The 20277-nt window shown below is 42.4% G+C and overlaps 1 protein-coding gene across 2 annotated transcripts in view; it reads right to left on the bottom strand.

Annotated features, from left to right (window-relative positions):
* Positions 1 to 5638: 5638 nt before the first annotated feature.
* The window catches only part of FBXL7 (F-box and leucine rich repeat protein 7), a 173867-nt gene continuing 159228 nt past the window's right edge, over positions 5639 to 20277 (bottom strand). For both annotated transcript variants that reach the window (XM_040083721.2, XM_040083717.2), the window contains exons 3-4: positions 13145 to 13756; positions 5639 to 8590 (exon numbers count right to left, since the gene is read on the bottom strand). In XM_040083721.2, the coding sequence (XP_039939655.1) occupies positions 7854 to 8590; positions 13145 to 13742 (1335 nt within the window). In that variant the 5' untranslated portion in view covers positions 13743 to 13756 and the 3' untranslated portion in view covers positions 5639 to 7853. The remainder of the gene's footprint in view (positions 8591 to 13144; positions 13757 to 20277) is intronic.

Raw genomic sequence — 20277 nt, 5'->3', positions numbered from 1 at the left:
AAATGCACATTTCTAGAAGGAGCTCCTCACCCCTTTCTCTAGTTTCTGTTCTGGATTTGTGGCAGGGCTTCAATAGTGCCTGCAGTATGGATACCCCACCAAGCAGACATTCCTCTTGGAACCCCAGCTTTTTAGGAATGGCATTGGAGTACCCATGTGCCAAACACCTGACATGAGGCCTGGCATGCCTCAGGGCATTCCAGAGTCTCTCCCGACTGGCCAGAGCTTCCGTACCTCTCCAGCCTGGATCCACGGGGAAGGCTGGCATTTCCTTTTCACTGGTGGGATGCTGACAGTGGGGTTGTTGCTTTAAGACCGCAGGTCCCCCTGCACACACAACCATGCAAATGCTGCGAATGCCCCAGCAGCAAGAATGTACTGCTGCTAAACATTTGCCAGGCTGTTTAAAGCAGACATATTTCTGGGATATTCTTCTCTGTACTGAGAGATCGAGCGACCCTGCATGGCTCTGTGATTACTGCCAAATGCCAGGTGCTTGCTTGCTTGCTTGGACTTCCCTTTCCTTCTGGTCCTCTGGAAAGTGCAGCAGGTCCCACCACGGTGGCACCACTGCTCTCCTGCCCATGTGAAGGGAGAGTTATTTGCAGTGAGCAAATCCCAAGGAAAGGAAAAGGGAGAAGCAACCACGTTTCAGAGGGAACAACAGCAGGGATTCAGGTTTTGGCACTGAGAGAAGCCGTCAGCCCAACAGGGGAGGTGGCAGCAGCAGAGAAGATAGTCTTGGCCAGTTCCCACTAAGAGGTGGGAAGCCATTGGGATGGCTCCCCAGCACATCAGCCACTGAGAGAGAGAGATAGAGAGGAAAGACAGGAGGTTGCTGGAGCTTAAAAAGCAAAACACTGAAATTTGACAGCGACTTGGGGCACAGATACAGAGTCTGGGTAATTTTTCTGCTGTTCAGGTACAGGAATAGAGTGCCAGAGAGAAAAAAAACCCCAATGGTGCTACCCCAGCAGTGCCACCGAGGTATGACCTGACCATGTACATCATAACAGAGGCATACCTGATTTTCTACTACACTGCTTTAACAAAGAGGATTTTAATGGCTTCATTATGCAGACCACTTTCCCCCAGCTGATTCACCTTGTAGTTCCACATATGCCCTTAAGAAAAAGCGTCAGAAAGCATCATACTTACTGACATTTGTGCATGGACTTCCCACCTCCACTGAGAAACTGATTAACTTGCAGTCAATCCCCTCAGTTAATCACCTCATTGCCTGCCAAGTAAATGGTCTTACTCATCCTAATAAAATACTGAGACATCCATCATTTGAATTATCCAGGACTGTGGAGGTGGAATACCTCAGACTGTCACAGGAATTTATGTAACTCTATGAGGGCAGAAGTAAAAAGGAAAGGACAGCATGGAGGAAAGGTCATGACTCGGCTACCTTGCTCGAAGCAGGTGTTGTAGTTAGAGTTTCATCCTGTCATTGATGCCAAACAAAACAGAAGATGCTTCATGCAGTTAAGGAATAAATCACCACAAAAGTACTGACACTGCTAGGGTGGGTATTTTAAGACCCACAGCAGCCTCCACCCATGAAAATGCAGGCTCTGACAAGTGCTATGTCACATACATCATGTTAGTCCATTCTATTTCCAGGCTGAAATGCAGGTAGTCATTCTGCAGTGTCATGTCACAGAAAATCCTGTCAACAACGGTAATACCACATGAGATACGTGATCACAAAGCAATCAAATAGACGGTAATTCAAGTCCAGAAACAAGTCCTGTCCTTGAAAGTATTTTCACAGCATACAACAGACCAGGAACAGACAACTAGGGCTAAACTGGGGTGTCAAAAAATTAGAATTTTTTCTAAATATGTAGAAATATTTTTGCCATTGTCCTGATAAAGGCTTTGGATATATCCTTTATAGGACAAGTGATTAAGATGTGAAAAAACTTGAAAAGGCTTAAATTAAATTAAATTATAAAGCATAAATTAGCTACACTTATTTTTCATAGCCAGAAATTCAATTCTTCCAAAGCTCTGATGTCTGTCTGCTGAGGCAACTGTGAATGGAGTATACTGAAGAAGTAACAAAACATCCCAAGAATGGACATTTACTTGTTTTAAAAAAACATATTTAAGAGCCATTGAAGATAGACAATGAAACATGAAACTGTTAAGAACACTCATTCCTTTTGGCACGGATCCCTCTCTGCATTCTTCCTCCACTTCGCAAGATGACTTTTTCTATTTCTACCATTTGTGTGAGCTTGAGGCTACAGCATGCAATGTTGCTTTAAAAAACAAAGGAAAATGAATCTATTCTAACCCAAAGAACACAATAGCTTTAGTGCTAGAAGGAATGGCTAAGATTTCTGTTCTGCATTAAAAGTAACAGGGTCATTTATAAAAGCTTGGGGGGTTATTTGTTTTAAAAGATCCCTCCTTCTGGTTCCTCTGGTTCTTCCTCTGATGCCTGTTTAGTAACTTTTATATTGGCTTAATCTGACATATCTATGGCCAACTGGATTGTTGCACTCATCATATTTTTTAAATTTGCATTAGCAGAGCCTACTTGGAAAAGATTTCTATTGACTAGCTTAAATCTCAGTTGTGCCCACGTGATCATCCAGAGGACAAGGGAAAAACCATCTGATGTTTCTATCCAGTTTTCACAGAAGACAAAAATGGAGGAAAAACCTGCTCTGAATCTGTGAAGCAGGGTGCATGAAAATAATGAAAAATCCCTCAGCTATTTTACAGAGAAAATGGATTTTATCTGTTTTATAGCATGCAGTAATTCTGTTCAGTCAAATGTATTTTTGTTAGGCTAAGTTTGAATTCTGATGTCTACTGCCTGGCAGTAACTTGAACCCATGATGATAATACTCTTTAACAGTCCTCAAAAACGGCATGAGTCTGGGTCCACACTAGTGGCTAAACCTTAGCAAAGCTGAGCAGCTGGTGATGCTGAAATGCAGTTTCAAAGAAGAACAGACCTCACAAACCTGCCTTCCTTGTTTCTTCTCGCCAGGCTACTTCACACAAAGGTGTAAAGGCAGGAAAAAGACACTGAGGCTGACAATCTCTCAGACTTTCATATACTGGTAAAGATATATACTTCTGCTGGTAAAGACTTCCTGGCCTCACAAAAAATATCTATAAAAAGGAAAATACTGGATGCAGTGGATGCAATATTACTGCTTTATTTTTGGTTTAAAACTTGAGGCATCCTTACTAAAATAGTTTGTAAGCTTTTCTCAGAGCCTGTGCCAGGGGAGTGCACTGTATTTAAATGAAGTTCAACTAATTTTCTTCATGTTTCTCTTCCTACCCCAAACTTCATTCTTCACTGTTTACTTCCTCTGGCCCAACCTTCCCTGCTCAACCAGTCATATAAACCCACCTCTCTTAAGCCCAGTCCCAGTTTCTTTGCTAAAAATCATTCAATCTCTTGTCATCTCAGTCCCAGTCCCCCTTGCCCAGGAAATCTCCTTCATCCTTCTCATCCAAGTTCTCAAAACTCCATCTTTCAACCCTGCCCTGACTTTCCAGGCAGCTTCCATATAATTCAGGTCATTTCCTCCTTCACACTACCAGAGTGATAAATGCCTCTTAGCTTTGCCAGATCTCAGCCTTGCCAGAATACAAGCTCCAAAAATTCTGAGTGTGTCCCTTTTCTCCCTGGTTACAGAGCTGGAGATGTTCAAAGACATGCAATGCAGCTAAATTTAGGTGAAAACTTACTGGGAGATCAGGAAGACACATCCTTGTCCCAGTGCTGACCTCCTGGCAAGGCTCACACTTCCATCTGAAGGCCTTAGAGGAGATGAAGAGCAATGGACCATTTTCAAAGGAAAGGTCACCTGGAGTTTAACATGAGCAAAATGACATTTCCTCCAGCTTTATTTACAGAACCAGATGAACCATTTCAACTAACATTTTCAAAGCCCAGCATGGGAACTTTCAGCATGAATAGATAAACTGACAAAATTACAAAAAACCGAGGGGAGATTACTTTCCTGGGGAACACTGGGGGAAGAAGAGCCATGCACCAACTCTGTCACAGAACTTTTCCCCTCTAAACTAACACTGGCATCTGAAGGGCAGCCAGCCTGCAGTCCAAATAATCACTGTGTTTCTTTTTAATATGAGTTTGGACCTGCTTCAAGTCTAGTGCTAAAATTAGATATTTTACAAGCTTTTTAATTTTTCAGTTCAAAGTCTAGAAGTTTTGAGAAACCGCATAAGCCACTACTGAAGGTTTCCGTCTGGACCACGGTTCTGAGTTCAAGACATCCAGCAGAAGCTGTTTTGCATTCCGCAGGAGACCAGATGAGCACCGCTCAAAGAGGCAGAAGCGTTGCACTTCTCATCAGCTTCATGCTGCTAATAGGAAAAATACCGTTCTACTTTTTACAAAAGCCAAGGGAAGGATGAATACCTAGACACAAGAGTTTTGGCTATAATCACTGTGCATGGTAGTTTAGATGTGCCTTTTCTAAGAGACCCCTCTCTAGAGGACACAAATGATTCCAAAGCCATAAACAACATGCCAGCCTGACTGATGTGATTCATTGCTGCCTTTCTTTGATGAGATCACCATATGCTATTGCAGAGCAGAAGAAGCCTCAGTCCCTGAGCCTGAATTTTATGGTTCAAGAATCACCTATGTTTTCACTCAGGAAATTTATAGTCTTTGCTAACCCTAAACTAGAAGACACATCAGTCACACATTGCAACTTTTCCAGCAAACTCAGCTCCACATGCACTATTGCAGTTTTTTCCAGTGCAGTTTTTTTCCAGTATTTTCTGGTTCTGTCATTTTGGAAGTAGACATGGGAAAAAGGTTAAAAGTCAAATCAGGCAAACTGCACCAATAAGTTCAGTTCAAATTTTCTTGAAATAAGTAGCAGTCTCAGAGTACCAACTCAGATCATGTAAGACTATGTACTTAAAAACATTTGGCTCAGAAAAATTACCATTATTAACTTTCCACCAGTGCCCCCCAGAGAAGGGTTTCTAGAACATTCAAAAGGCAACACTGCTCCAGTAAGTGCTCTACCCTTTCAGTTGCTCCATTTTACTTTTCTCATCAAATACGTTAACATGCCTTTAAACCGATGCAGAGGCCCTCATGAATTTTTTTTTTATATATATATATATATATTTATATATATTTTTATATATATATATATATATATGTTGGTTTTTTCTTTTACTTACACTTCCTGATTATGTTTCAGGGTCAAGAAGAACCACACAAGGGAAATCAAAATTTAAAGAGAAAGATAGGCGAGGTGATAATTCATAATAATTTTTTCCCTCTTTTAATAGTCATTCAACTACCTGATGGGTTGATATGCTCAATCACCCACCTACATTTCTAGTTTTACAAGTATTTAATATTTTCTTTTTCCCTAGCAGTTAATCAGTTAGTGCAAATGACGCTGCATGCTCATCGGTTACCAATATATTGCTTTATTTCTTGGTAGCAAATTAAGGCTTTATAGTGAGATTTGTACAGTACAGGCCAATTTAAACATTAGAAACTTTAAAAACCATGTAGCACTATTCACTCAATTTAACACACCCATAAAAGTATCTTTTTTTTTTTTTTTTTTTTTTTTTCCAATAAACAATTAAATGTTACTAGTGAGGCCTTATATTTCATGAGTGCAAATGGCTTAAAATCCCACCATCCTCAGGGCTCAACATTTAAATTCCTTGAGGCCATTATTAGATAAAGGATAAACAGAGAGTATAGCTGGCTCGGACAAAATATACTGTATTACTTGCTGGAAAAGAATCCCTTATTTCAGAAACATGGAAAGGAAAACCAGAATGAAATTAACTGTCCAAGGGATGGTATAACTTCCAATTAGCCACTGACCAGTAACAGTAGCAATAACAAATTCATTTTCCATGGCCCTCTTTGCTTTAGCATAACTTAATTTATAATTCAGGGCTGATGTCATCCTGTATATAAATTTAAAAAAAAAATAAAAAAAAAATCCAAAACTGGAGGAACATACATAAGTTACAGGAATTTTTGCAGCAGTAGGACAAGTTCCCTCTCCAGGGACATGTCCAAGCCATTGCCCATTTGTTTTGGTGCCTTTTTTTTTTTTTTTTTTTTTTTTTTTGCAACTTGAGAGAGTATTGTTGTAAGTGTTTCCTCAGCATTTACATGTTTTTCTGGACCATATTGATTTTCAGTTCTTTCCACTGATTTTTATTAGTGTTGTCTAGAGATGATGGAACTACTGCTTATGAAAACCAGACACAGCGCTTCCCTTCTTATGAGACACTTACAGCGTTTGAGCTGAACGTACGAATTCACCTGTCAGTCAGGCACTGGGGGCCTGCCTGAAAATATCATCACCCCTCACGTGTCTGGCTTTCAGATCTGAGCATTACATGTGAAAATGCAGAGGAACAGCTGCCAAAAAACTGTGAAGAAAGTAACCATGAATCAACCACACACTCTGGGGAAGGAGCCAAGGAGATGAGGAGCTTCCAAAACACTCCTGCTCATGCAAGAGCAAGAGTGACCATGAGAGTACCAGGAGCTCTCAGTGTCACAGGGCAACTCTGCTGTTTAATTCTTTGTTGAATGCAGCTGTATCTCCAGCCTAAGGGAACACACACAGCCAAAGTCTCAAAAAATCTAAATCTAATGTGAGTAACACTCCAAGCCCCTCTGTCCCCAGAGGTGTTATCTAACACCAGGCTAATGTCCTTGAAGTCTTGAGATCAGCCATCTATCCTTCAAACTGGAAGGCCACAGAAAAGGGTCAGGTTTCCAAGTGTATTAAGGCACATACTAACTTCACCTCAATGAAAGTGCCTGGTTTGCTCCGGGAGCATCCACTGCAGCAGAGCCATAGCTGCTGAAAATGTTCAGCTAAGGGACAAAGCCAGACTTCCTGGTGACAGCCGCACAGCAATTGGGACTGCCCAGCGCAAGCTGCTCCACAAAGCCACAGAGCCTCTCTGCTGCCCTACAGCACCATCTCAGCTTGTTGCAGAATTACAGCAGCTTCTCAGGCTGGTTTGGTTTGCTGGCTTTTCCTTTTGCCAGGCCACCAATATCTCATATGTTCTCCTTCACACAGGTGAATACACCACTGCTTACCAGAGCCAGAAGTCCCTAACTACTACCAGAGGGTGGTACTACACATGCAGGAGAGGACAAATTTAGAAAGGAAGGCAAGTAGCGATGATGCACGAGTGACCTGGAGGTGGGCTTCCCAAGAGAATCCATGCATGGGCACAATCTCCATATTCACTCTGCAGAAGTGCTCAGCAATGGCCAGCAGGTCTTACTCAGCCTCAAATGAGTATGTTCAAGAACATTACCCAGTATTTCCTGAGGGATTGCAATGGATGTCTACCAAAAAGAAACTACTTGGGGACAACAGGATGCTTTATAAGCCATATAGTAAAAAGTCGGGGAGCACAGACACAATATTGCATAGTGAGCTTCATGAGCGCAGCTATAATTCAGATGTATTTGACACAGCTTAGTAGCATTTCCAAAGGAGGGATCATGTGCTATTTCCTTTGGAGGCAGCTACTGCAGCCTGGGACAAGATCACGGCGCTTACGGAAATAACATCCCAGCTGGGATACTGAGCACTCATTGCTTTTGCATTAAGGCAGCCTCTCCACAGAGACCCACGGCACCTTAAAAAGTGATCATACAAAAAGCAAACAAAATAGTCCTATAGAAACCCCCTTCACCCAAAAGGTACAGGAAAAAACTGACTCCCGTGAGCGACAGAAAAGACAGCATTACTGAATATGGGAGCGTGTGTTTATACATCAGTGTTTTTAATACTGCATTGCAACAACAGGTGTGGGGTGTTCCTTCAGAAGAAAGCAGGGTTGGTGTGCTCTATAATACAGCGCTTGCAATGTCGTTTAACAAATCGCAGAGCATCCACAGAGACTTCGCAGTCCTGCACGTTCAACATCTGCAGGTCAAAACAGTTGGCAGCTACAATCTGCAGGCCCTGCCCAGTGATGCTCTCGCAGGATTTCAGGCTCAGGCGCTTTAGGTTGAAGCAGTTGAGGGCTAGAAACTCCAGGCCGGTGTCTGAGACCAGAGGGCACTTGCCGATGTCTAGCGATTTGAGTTTTGTGCAATTTTTGGCGAGGTACTCCACGCCGTGGTCCGTGATGCCCTCGCAGCCCCGCGCGTTGAGGTAGCGCAGCTTGCTGCAGTATTTGGCTATGTATCGGATGCCCACGTCCGTGATGCGGCCGCAGTGAGCGATGCTCAGGTAGCGGAGACGCGACTCCAGCTTGGCGATCTCCCGCATGCCGAAGTCGCTGACGAAGCGGCAGTCGCTCACGCTCAGTTCCTTGATGGAAGTGCAGTAAATCATCAGGTAGCGCAGACCCTCGTCGGTGATGCGGACGCAGCGGCGCAGGTACAGGTGGGTCAGCTGAGTGCAGTGGGCGGCAATGGTGTGCAGTCCTTCGTCCTCCAGGACGAAGCAGTCTGTCATGTCCAAGTAGCGGATGGAGATCTGCTTCCCGTGCAAGGGGGACAGCTTGATGGAGGCTTCGCGAGTCAAACTGATGCACGTCACTTTGGAGCAGCCTAAGTGGAAAAACACAGCGAGGTTAAGGAAGCAGTAAAAACAAATCGCACAGCAGGACCGGAAAGGCGGGTGTGGAATGGTGTGCTGGACGTGATGAAGGAATCCTCGTGTTGCAAGAGTGGAATCACCCTGACCCGACTGCTCCGATTTGCTGTGCTGAGTCCCCGCACCAGAGGAAACAAGAAACTCCACCGGAGTCAGTGAGGTTGCTTCAAGATTGTGAGCCCTGGAAAGCAACGGGCTGATTTTGTCCATATCCCAAATGTAAAATGGTGGTCCTGGGTCTATCTGGGGACAGCCTACGATCTGTTACTGCAATATAAACCCAGTGACAGTTAGAGAAAAGGATACTACGTGACAACCAATGCAGTTTTTTGATCAGTCTCAGTGCTGACTGGCTGAATTTGCAAACCAACATCAGAGGCTCTTTCACCATCCAAACTCATTATAGAAAACACAACCCCACTCCCTTTCCCCACCTCCCCTGCCCCAAGCATTTGGAGAACAGATGTGAATCCAGCCCCAAGCTGGCAATGTGGGAAGGATTCAAAATTATGGCACAACTGTGTGCTTGTAGAAGGGGGGAGATTTGGATAACCTAAGGAGAATGGGGAGAATCAGTAGGAGCCAACAGACTGGTAAGGGCATGCAAGGACACGGAAAGACAAAGAAAAGGATTGCGTCCAATGAGAAAGTCTGGCCATGAATGGAGGTAACTAGACTAGAAGAGAAACACCAGACCTTGCAAGGAAAGACAAAGAACTAGATAAAAGGGAAAAACACACACAGACTTTCCCCATTTTTAACCTCCACTCATTGGAGAGTGGAGAGTGAAAGCTTTTTTTGGAAAGTGTGGTTTCTGCTGCACTGCTAACTGGCAGTCTTAGGCTTCTTAGGGAAATTCTTCAGCTGTGCCAAGTTCAGCTGGGCACTCTGTACTAGCAAAGCTAGAAACAGCGGCAAGAAGGGAGAGTTTACCCATTAGTGATTAAGGCCCAACAGTTTTAGCCATAAATGCTACTCAGAGAAACTCTGCAGGTTATGCCCCCAGGTAGAAATAAAAAGACCTCTTCTGTATTGCTGGAGCACTGGCCAAGGAGTACGAAATTATTTATAAAAAGTGATGACTCTAGAGCTCCACTTATCAGAAACCCTGCAGTAATACTGTAGTGTGGAATTAAAGAGCATGATGATGTATGGAGACTGCCTCAAAAACTTACATGACCCAAAATTATACCACTTGGTATTAGATGTTGTCATTCAGAGGCTTAGTGGAAGGTATGAATATGCTTCAATTCTTAAAAGCAAAACCGAAAAAAATCACGTGGACTCGCAGAAGTGCTGTAAGAAGTGTAAGGGATATGGACTTGAAACACTATGCCACCTGCACCTAGATTCCTACATGCATCATTTAAATTTATGCTGGATCTTTAATATGGGTTTCAAATTTAGTTGAGCAGATGCAAAGTTTATCTTAGGCCTCACACAATTAAATGGGCAAATTACCCACAGGTCATGCAGAAGACAGGACCTCGAAGTATAACACTCTGTTCAACAAACACCTTAAAACTGAATGCTATTTTCTCTTCAGACTGTTTCAGATACATCTGTGCTCTGGAGCAATCTCTGGAAATACTTTTGCCTTCAGGTGAGTACTATATACACACTCAGTAACACAAAGGATTTTTCTAAGGGGAAGCAGTACAATACTAATGGTGTAAAAAATTAACCTCTAGTATATTCTTTGAAGTAGGTGGTACAAAATGCATGAAAGGACTTTCACAGAAGAAGCTGGAACTTAGGCAGAGTTCTGCTGCACCTGATGTAGCTGCTGCTGTTGCATTTGGCTGATGAGGTTGCTGGATTAAGGCAGTCTGGATATTTTATATTCTGACCAGAATTCAATTTTAAATCCAGTTTAGTGAGAATGATGCATCCACAAGGCCAAGGAGAATATTCTGTCTGCTGAGTCCAAGAAGGCTTAATGACCGTAATTAGAAAGTGAATGGGTCAGAAGTCTCACAGCAGGGCTGGAGTCACATATATCAGTTGGGCGATCACTGTTTTGTCAAGCTCAGCATTGCCATGTCTAGTTACTTTGGCTACACTGTAAAACATTTCATGGGAAGGATATTCAAAACCCTTTCACCAGAAAAGAGTCCACGCTGATATAGAACTGACTGATTTTTAGGCAAAATGACAGGTTCCTGGGTCCGCAACAATTTTTCTGTCTTAAATAATACAAAATGTAAAAATAAAGCTCTTGTAACAGTATTTTCCATAAAGCAAGTATAACTGATTTCTAAAAGGGAGGAGAATTGTCCAAATAGACTGAAAAACATATTGGCTAGAGTGTTAGATAATAACTTGCAGTCAAGCTCAACCAACTTCTAGCAATATCTCAGACCTGTCCACAGAGTGGATGCTGACAGTGACAGAATTTAAATTGTGGAAAGCTCCTAAAGTTAACACAAACATCTGTTTTTGACATTAAAGATTTTGGTAAGATTTTGCTGCCAAGTAGCCATCTAAGGGGGAAAAGAATTCAACTAGATGTACAAATGTGAACTGTGGTTTAATTAACTAGCAACTAGCATCACCCCCCCAATACACACCCCCAGGTCCTCTTGCTCAGTATGGAACCAAACCAGTGAAACACTTCAGTCCTGAGAATTCCTTGAGCATGTAGGTTCAAGCCTTGTCCTTGTAACTACAGAGGGAAGCAGGGGAAAATGGAATCCTCTTTCCAAAGCATGCTCCAAAACTGCCCACATCAGAATGAAAAATGCAGACTCAAAACAAGAGCCTGGAGACTGATTATCCTCAATTCATGCAGTACACGCAGCAGAGGCAATATCCGAACCCAAACACCCTTGACTTCTGAGCACGTTCGAAAGCAGGATTTTTACCTCACATGCCCCAAACAGAAAGAACAATTTTAGGAAAAAAAGAAATTAAAATTACTTTCCTACCTCATCGATGAGACAAAATTGAAGGAAAACAGGTATATTTTTTTGCCCCTTGCACACTTTATACAAAACTGATGAGCTCTTAGGGACAGACAGTACCCGTTGGGTCTGAGAGTAAGAGGGTTGGGAAAACCACAAATGAAGACAGACCCCAAAATAATCTATTTCAAGACTTTCATCTTTCCTTTTCCCTGCCTTTGAAAAAGTCACCTTTGTTCTATAGCACATCCATAAATAAGAGCTGTGAACCAAAGCATTTTCAACCACCTACGAGCCCCCAGGGTGTGAGCTTCAAAGCTCTAGGTCTAAATCACACAGGTACATACATTTTCTCCTGGCACTGGAAATGCTTCAACCTGAATGTGTGATTAGCAATCCAGAACTAATGTCAGTGCATACCAACAACAAATAATTAATATACAAGGTCATTGTGAATAAACTCCTGTGGAGTTCCATAAACTCCTTATTACCTTGTGGTTTCAGAAAGCAATCACAAAAAGGGCATAATTCTGATTTATTGATATTTGTTTTGATGACTTCCATGAAATTCTGCCATTCTAGGAATGGGGTGAGAGAGTTGGATAAATCAGCTTAAAAAAAAGGCAGAGAAAAGAATGCAAATCACTGTGCACCAGACAGGTAGCCTTGGAAAAAGTATCCTGTGCCAGTGACTCAATAGCATCACTTTCTATCCCCTGCTGTTTAATCCCCTGTCTTCATCCTGCTTGCTGCCACTGGTAGCTCTGCAATGGCAAAACTGGTTTAGCTGATTTATGATGGCATTAGAGTGATAACAGATGAGAGCACAAAGTAAATGTTGAGCAGCAAATTTACTTCAGTGCTCTGCTTGGCTGCATCCTTTCCATTAAGTGCCAACCTATTTGCACAGAGGAAATTCTATGAAGCTGACCTTGGGAAAAAACATCTTGTTTCCCCAGAGCACGCTTGAAGAAAATTGTCTAAAACATTTCTGCTGACCTAAACAGCTGCAACGGCAGTTTAAAAAAAAAAAAAAAAAGGGGGGGGGTGGGGCGGGGAGGGAAGAAAAGATAAAAAAGTTCAAGCTGGATAAGTCTTGTTAAAATAGCAGTGGAAACAAGGGAACCTTGAAGTTTAGCTAGGGATGACAACTGATATTAATACCCAGAAAAAAAGCCGAGCACTTATTCTGAGCTCCTCCTCAAGTCACCTTCCAGACTACAGATATATTCATTACCTATATTTAATCTACATATACATATGTGTGAAAAAGATAAAACAAGTTTTGCTGGAGTAACTAGGCTTCACCATAAGACATAGCACGGACTGCAGCATGGGCCCTTCCACGGGTGCTTTGTGCAAAAACCTGTAATAACTCCTCGAGACATTTGAACAGGTCATCTCTGCCTGCTCACTTCCTTTGGAGGAGGCCTGGCCACTCCAGAGGTGCTGCTGGCATTAGGGGCACTGAGATTTTAGTGGCACCCATCGCACAGGTGCTCTGTTAGGAGACAGGCATTCCTACTTTGAAAGACAACACAGAAAGGATAAGCGTGCAGTTATGGAGCTGAACAAACATCAGAAGCGTCTGTATTGGAATGTTACCTGACACATCCAGGTGTTCCAGGTTTGGGCACAGTGACACCACATCAAAGACTGCCTCATTGGAGATGTTGTAACAGCCGGACACCTCCAGCCTCCGCAGTTCCGGACAGCACTGGGCAATGGTGTAGAGTCCTCTGTCTGTGAGCCGCCTGCAGCCACTAACGATTACCGTCTCCAACATGAGACATACGTTGGGAGTATCCTGACAAAGCCTCCGCGTCAGCACTTTGAGAGCCCTGTCTACGTTGATTGTCTCGCCAGTCAGGCGAATAGTCCTCCAAAGCCGCGGGTCCCAGGCCAGGTTGTACCAGCGGCGGCACACGCGGGCACAGCGGCACAGCTGGTTGGTGGGCAGGAAGGAGAAGATCTGGATCATGGAGTGGTCGGGCAGCCGGTCTATGTTGGCCTGCTCCTTCTGGTGCTTGGATGCCAGCCGGATGAGAGGATGGGTGAGGCGGGTTGGAGGCGGCGAATGGACCATGGCCACGGTTTCCCCAGTGACTGAGGATGAAGACGTCGACGAACCTCTGCCATTTTGGAACCCAGGGGAATTCGGCGGAAATATTAACGCTGGACTGGGTGTGCTGAGCGTGCGCATGCTCAGGTCGGAATCTGGAAGATAGAACACACAATTTCAATGAGCGCTGGACAGACACAGAGCCCTCTGCACAGCACAGCACCCTGCTAGCCCATCTGCTGATGGAGTATGATGGACTTCAGGATTTGTTGAGGGTTAAGCAGTCACTTCTGCCAGTCAGAGGGAGAAAACATATTTCAAAAGCCATGACAGCGAAGGAGAAGGAGATGATGCAGTTCTGGGTCCTGAAGAAGAGACAGCAGAGAAAGGATTTTTTAGAATCCAAGGATTTTAATTCTTTATACTCTTAATTAAACACTGTAAGGAATGATTATGTTTGAGTCACAGGCTTTTTTTTTTTTTTTTTTTTTTTTTTTCAGATAGAAACTGTACATAACCTTGGCATAGCTGTGATCTCTTAGTGACAAAGAATGCTGCAGTCATTTACCTCTCAACTCCTTCAGCCATTCAGCAGGAGGCCAAAAAAGAGCTCACAAGACAAATGCTGCTTTCTTCACCAGATCTAGGCAGATGGGAAAAGTTCATGCCCATAGACGTATTTTCAATGTGTCATCAGAGAAGTTAATAAGTTAATTTCTCAGTCATGCAAACTGAAATTCATAAGTTCAACTAAGAGCCCAGTGACTAGTTCTTCACGTGCACACAGAAAACACTCCTTTCCAATGGACTAAAGTGAACTTCAGTTTGATTGGGGGGGAAAAGAAAAAAAAAAGCACCCAGAGAGGTAACTGATGAAGAAACAGCATGGAAACTTGTTGGAGGATTGTTATACAGTATTTACACATTTATTGCTAGGGCTACTCGTCACATAGGAAGCAGTCAACTCAACTTCCCTCCCCAAAACAATTTGCTACTTCTTTACCTTCTTTAGTTCATTTTAGTGGCAAAAATCAGGCACAAAAATTGAGATATTTTGCTACCAAGAAAGGCTACCTTTGCTGCAAGATTATTTTAACTGTTTTCCCTGTCTGCTGACATTGTCTACAAGAAATTTCCACTCCTGCTCCCAGTTTCTCCAAGCAAACCAAGTGAAAGACTGGAAGACAACTAAGATACAACTTTGACAGTCAAGCAAATGCCATGGGCAATACACATTTAGAGACTGAGGATACTCTAGCAGTATGCTACCCAAGATACCACCAGTGTATGAGAGATGCATGCTGCTGCTGAGCACACTCCCTCTACTTCAGTACTGATCTCAAGAGAAATTCTTTACAAAGAAAGCACCACCTAGAAATGAATACAGTAACCACAATTTAGTGGTTAGAATAACAAGTTTCACAGACAGAAAATGTTTTTAGAGGACCAAGCTTTTCTCCACATCACATCTCCTGCAGTCACATCAATGTTCAGGCCTTTCAGTGTACAAGTAACACTGACTCTGCAGCTGTGTGACTGTGACAGCAGAGATAAGGGCTAAGCAAGATGCAGCCAGAAATGCATTCAACAAACACGTCCACACCTGCATTTGGGCAGAGTTTTTAAATTAAGTAGGTTTTTGGTGAATTTGATCGTTGCACATAAATTTCCCCATCAAACTTTTACTTAGCCCAGCACAAGCCTGCTTTGATCTCACTACCTACAACAACAGCAATCATAGGCCTGTATTTTTCACAGTGTGTCTGCACAAGAAAGAGGCACAAATATTTAGCTGAAGAACCCAGGACACTAAGTCCAATGGCTCACTCAAGATCACCTAGCTGAGTTGCAGAGAGATCAAAATCATCTTCTCACACACCGTGGAGGAAAAACCTATACTACCCAGCTCCTTCCCTCTTCCTCTCCTGCATCTTGTTTTACTTAGAAACTCACCATTTCAGCAAATGAAAGGAAAGAACATTTTCCCCAGGGCTTCTGAGTCCATGCTATGGCTATGTGGTCCTAACACAGGGATTTGTGTATTTATGAGCAAGAACAGTATCTTCATGCTGAGTGGGTTTTGCAGACACCCTGCTCCCTTTGAGACCTCCTAATACCCCCCTGGCAGCTATTGCAAATAATTGCATCGAGGAGTGTTATTTGTAAGCATCTGGTATATGCTGGTTATTTTAAAAATGAGATTTACAGCTGGAGAGAAAAATCCAACCAGCAGCAACCAGACTCCTGCAGACAAGAACTGACTCCACAGGCCTCTTAGGCAACAGTCCCCGAGATTAATTTTTGCAAGGACTTACCATATGTTTGACCTCCTTCACATTATCACCAAAACCAGTGACAGTGCCTGAAGCTAAACATGTGCAGAATTTGTGGCAAAGCCTTTACTTTTCGCTCCTTTATTGAGATTTTAATACAAGAATGTTTCTAATATAAAAGAACATACACTTATTTTCTAAGTACTAGATGTATCTTCTACTATTACATGTATTTGATATTCTCAATTCCTTTCTTTTTACTTTTTCATTTGCTTTGGGCCCTTTCCTTGGTTGATTGTTGGTTGTTTGTTTTACACAAACCAGAACAAAAAGGAAAACAAAATTATATAAATAAAAAAACCCACAGAACAAATACTTGCTTCTATTCCACAAAACAAAATTACAATCAAAAGCAAAAAGTTTAAATTATTAACATCAGCTTTAAACAATTTTTTAGTCTTGTGGGATTGAGTACCTTCTGTAAGACACAGTCTATTTGGAAAACACACATTTTTACTCAGTTATCGTTAAAAACACCTTAAAATTTCTGTAGGGCTACAATCTTTGTTAGTTTCCATTTCTGCTTAAGTATAAAAAGGCTTTTCATACTCCATGATTCTCCCCCCTTCCCCTGGTGAGCAATGCTCCAAGCTAATACGGTTAATCTCCACTGCTTTTGGATCAGAAGTGGCATTCCTTCATCACTCCTGGGCACCGTGAATAATCAATACCTTAGACATGCTGGGTGTGTAATGAATTACTAATATGTGGTTTTTAACTTAGACTTTGAGCTAAGAAAGGCCTGACCTTCTGTTTTATGTGTGTGCTCTGTGCTTTGTGCTCTCTTAATTCTCTCATTAGTATAGCAGTTCCAGATGTGCATCCTGTATTTCCTTTCCCTTCAGTCCTAAAGGTGCATCATGTGAAACTTGCTCCCTCCATCCTTGGGGCACGGACTTCCAGACAGGCACATACACATGCACCCTGTCTCCCTTCCACAAAGTAGTGTGGAAAAAGACCGCAGTGTTGTCATTGTGCTTAAAAAAGGGAGTTGTGAGCACATTACTGCTCTGCTGAGCCCGTAATGCAGTATGCTCTCCGTCAGGAATTTTGCTGGTAGCTCAGCTGAACTCCACACAGAGGTATTCCTGCTTACTGTTCGCTGTACACTCCCTAAGGGGAAAAAAAAAAAAAAAAAAATAGCAGGTGAGTCCAGGAGCCCTACTGCCAGGAAAAACTTGGAAAGCTTTTTGCTAGCATTTAAAACTTCAGCAAAACACTTGGTCTACTGTACATTTTCCAGACTTTTCTAATGTTGTTGGGAGGGGCTTCCTTAGCACTATCTCAACCTCTAGGAGTTTCCTCCAAATTTTGTTCTTCACCATTTACCGAGTGCTAGCCAACGGGCTGGGGCAGCCTGAGAAAGAGCAACTTAATGACAGTGTAACATTAATAAACACAACCCTGCAAAAGTGCAAATGAAGTTGCTAATTGCAGTTCTCAATAAACATCATTATACACACACATGCCCTATAAAAGCATTTCTCTTGTAAACTCAATTGTTTACAAGCCAGAAATGCAACTTTAATTTTGGTGATCTTAGAAAGTAAAAGCAAATTAGAAAGCAGCCCTGCACTTTCCTCCCTACAACCTCTTTTCCCCTTTGCTTCCACTCTTCTGCGCAAGATGCCTTTTATTAAAGCTTTGATGAAGCTCTGAAAGTTTGTTGATGTAAGACAAAATTTCTTAACAATCTTTAAAGCAATCTCAAGAGATGCGTGCCAGAAACAGAACCATAAAAGCTGACACAGAGGGAGAAAATGCACTAGAGGGAGTTTTCTTATTCCACTAGGAATCTGGTTTATTTCAAAGGATTCTTTCACCCCAGTTTGTTCCCCAATTAGTACATACATCTGGGAACAAAAAACCCCTCTAAATATATAAGATTTAAGCCAAGATCTAGTCTCTATTCCTTCTGGCATCAGCAATAATATGCAGTCTCTGATTTCAGAACCAGAGAGAGAAAACAACGTCGTATTTCCATTACTTCAGCTATGCACACTAACATGGGACACTCGATGTCCGGATCCCAACAAGGACTTCTTAAGACTGAATAATTTTCCATGCTTAAGGCATGACTCCATTTATTCACACCTTCACATGGTATTGTGAATGAGTCTTTTTTGAAATGAATACTATACTGAGTTCTTCAAGTTAACAAAATTAAAATGAAAATTTTGCAAATATTAATCGAACTTCAGATTCTTATCTGAAAACTGAAAAGGATCTTCCACGTTGATCTCCTGTCACCACTGATGTTTTCAGCAAAACTAAGGTAAGAAATAAACCAAACTGTGTTCAAACTCTGAAAAAGTCAGTACAGCAGAGAAAAATAAAAAGCAATTGTCATTTTTGTAAACATTAGCTGCAGAGTAATGTGTGCAAGAAGCATTTACACAGAATACCAAAACCTCACTGACTTAGCATCTCTTCAATAAGTCTCGTGTAGACATTACATATTTTTCCTAAGTGCAATGTGGGTATAGACTTCACATTTTTCCACAGTACCACCAACCTCAGGCACGCCAAGTAAGTACTCCTTTTACAGAGACTGGAGAAAATGGGAACTGAATGGTTGTAGCAGCTACAATCAACGGTGCATAGGGGAACAGGGGCTTCTACAGGGTACACAATGTGGGCTGATTCAAGGAGAGCCTTGTGAATTTGACAGGCAGATTCCAAATATGGCTGTCTGCCCTTAGATGAGAATAGGAAAATGAGTTAACTAGGACAGCAGGCTATAACACAGCCATTTTTTTTCCAAGGCCCTGGGTATGGAGAAAATTCCACAAACAGTGATACCTACCAACTCCCCCCCACTCCCCCTCCACCCCCCAAAAAAACCCCCAAAAAACCCCCAAAACACCACAAACCAACAAATCAAAAAACACCTAAACCGCTCCCCCTCCCCTCCCCCGAATCTTCCACATTGCCAACATCCTCAGGCATTTCTCTCATGATAAGTTACCCTAGTGACCTCGGTTCCTCCCCGTCCCAGGAGGCTGGGAGGAACTGGAGAGCCTGAGATAGCAAAGAGGCAGCTGGAACAAAACTCACATGCAAACTTGTGTGGGGCTGCAGTGGTCAAGAATGCCAGAAGGAGAGGGTTGCCCAGTGGAGATACCTACATGACTTTGCATCCTTTTACAATGAAGAACATACAGAACGAGTTGGATGAATTCTCTCATTTCTCCCCAAGTACACTAAGTACATCTAAACCATCTCTGATGTGCATGTCTGCTCTGTTTTTGACTGCTAGGGGCAGTTATTACTCAGCTCACTGAGATGCCCATTCCAGTGTTGTCACTGTATCAAGTTTCCAAGTTTTTCTTCTTATTTGGCTCATACAGAAAGCTGTTTCTTGGCCCTCTCCTTGTGCTTGTGAAGAACGTGAGGTCTTCACTATCCCTCTAAGGATTTCCTACATGCATTTGCCTTTCTTTTTATTAGTTACTAATTTTCCCAGTTACTAATGTTCCTAATGTTACTAATATTCCCAGTTTCTTCTATCTTTTCCTTTACATTTTCTCCTATCTGTGTGTTCTTCTCTTAAAGCACAATGCTCCAAACTGAGCACCACACACCACTCAACCTCACTAGCAGTGGTGAAAGTGGAGTCCTTTGCACCCATATTTCATGGAAACCACATTTTCAACCTTCCAGATTTCAACAGTCTAGAAAGGCTGATGTATTTTCACTATGTGACTCAAGATAATGCTGGGATTTCCATGTGCCATACAGTGCCTAGACTGTATTCATTTGTTTTTCTCATCTGTGTTTATAGAATCCATTCATCTTCCCAACACCTGTCTCCTTAAAGAATGCTATGTTTTCTCTCTCCTTAATCTACTTTTTCAAGAGTACTTTGAGTACTGAGCAACCTTTCTAAAGTATGTTGTTAGTTTTCAGTTTTCCAAATACCTTGCAGCTCCAAGGCCATAAATTGTAATCCATTTCTCTAGATATCGCTAATTCTGTGTCTCAAGTCAATTGAAAAAAATGGTTCCTAGGGAGAAAGGGAAAGTCTGGCAACTTGCTGGCAAATATTGTAAGCCATGGCAGATGAGACCAGCTCAGTTGGTCAGAGCATGGTGCTGATAACACTAAGCTTGTAGGTTTAATCCCTCTCTGGGCCATTCACTCAAGAGCTGGACTCACTGGTCCTTGTGGGTCCCTTCCAAATCTGCATACTCAGTGATTTCTGAAGGGTTCTTCCTGCAACATAATCACAGCTGACAAATACTCAGTGCTAACTACACAAAATACTATTCCCCTTCAGTGTCCACCTTATAATTATTTTGTTTACTCCATGTTTCACCAGTTTGCTTCCAATACACACATGC

Source organism: Hirundo rustica, chromosome 1 (genome assembly GCF_015227805.2).
Source record: "Hirundo rustica isolate bHirRus1 chromosome 1, bHirRus1.pri.v3, whole genome shotgun sequence".
Lineage (NCBI taxonomy): Eukaryota > Metazoa > Chordata > Aves > Passeriformes > Hirundinidae > Hirundo > Hirundo rustica.
This window is presented reverse-complemented; position numbering and strand designations above follow the sequence as displayed.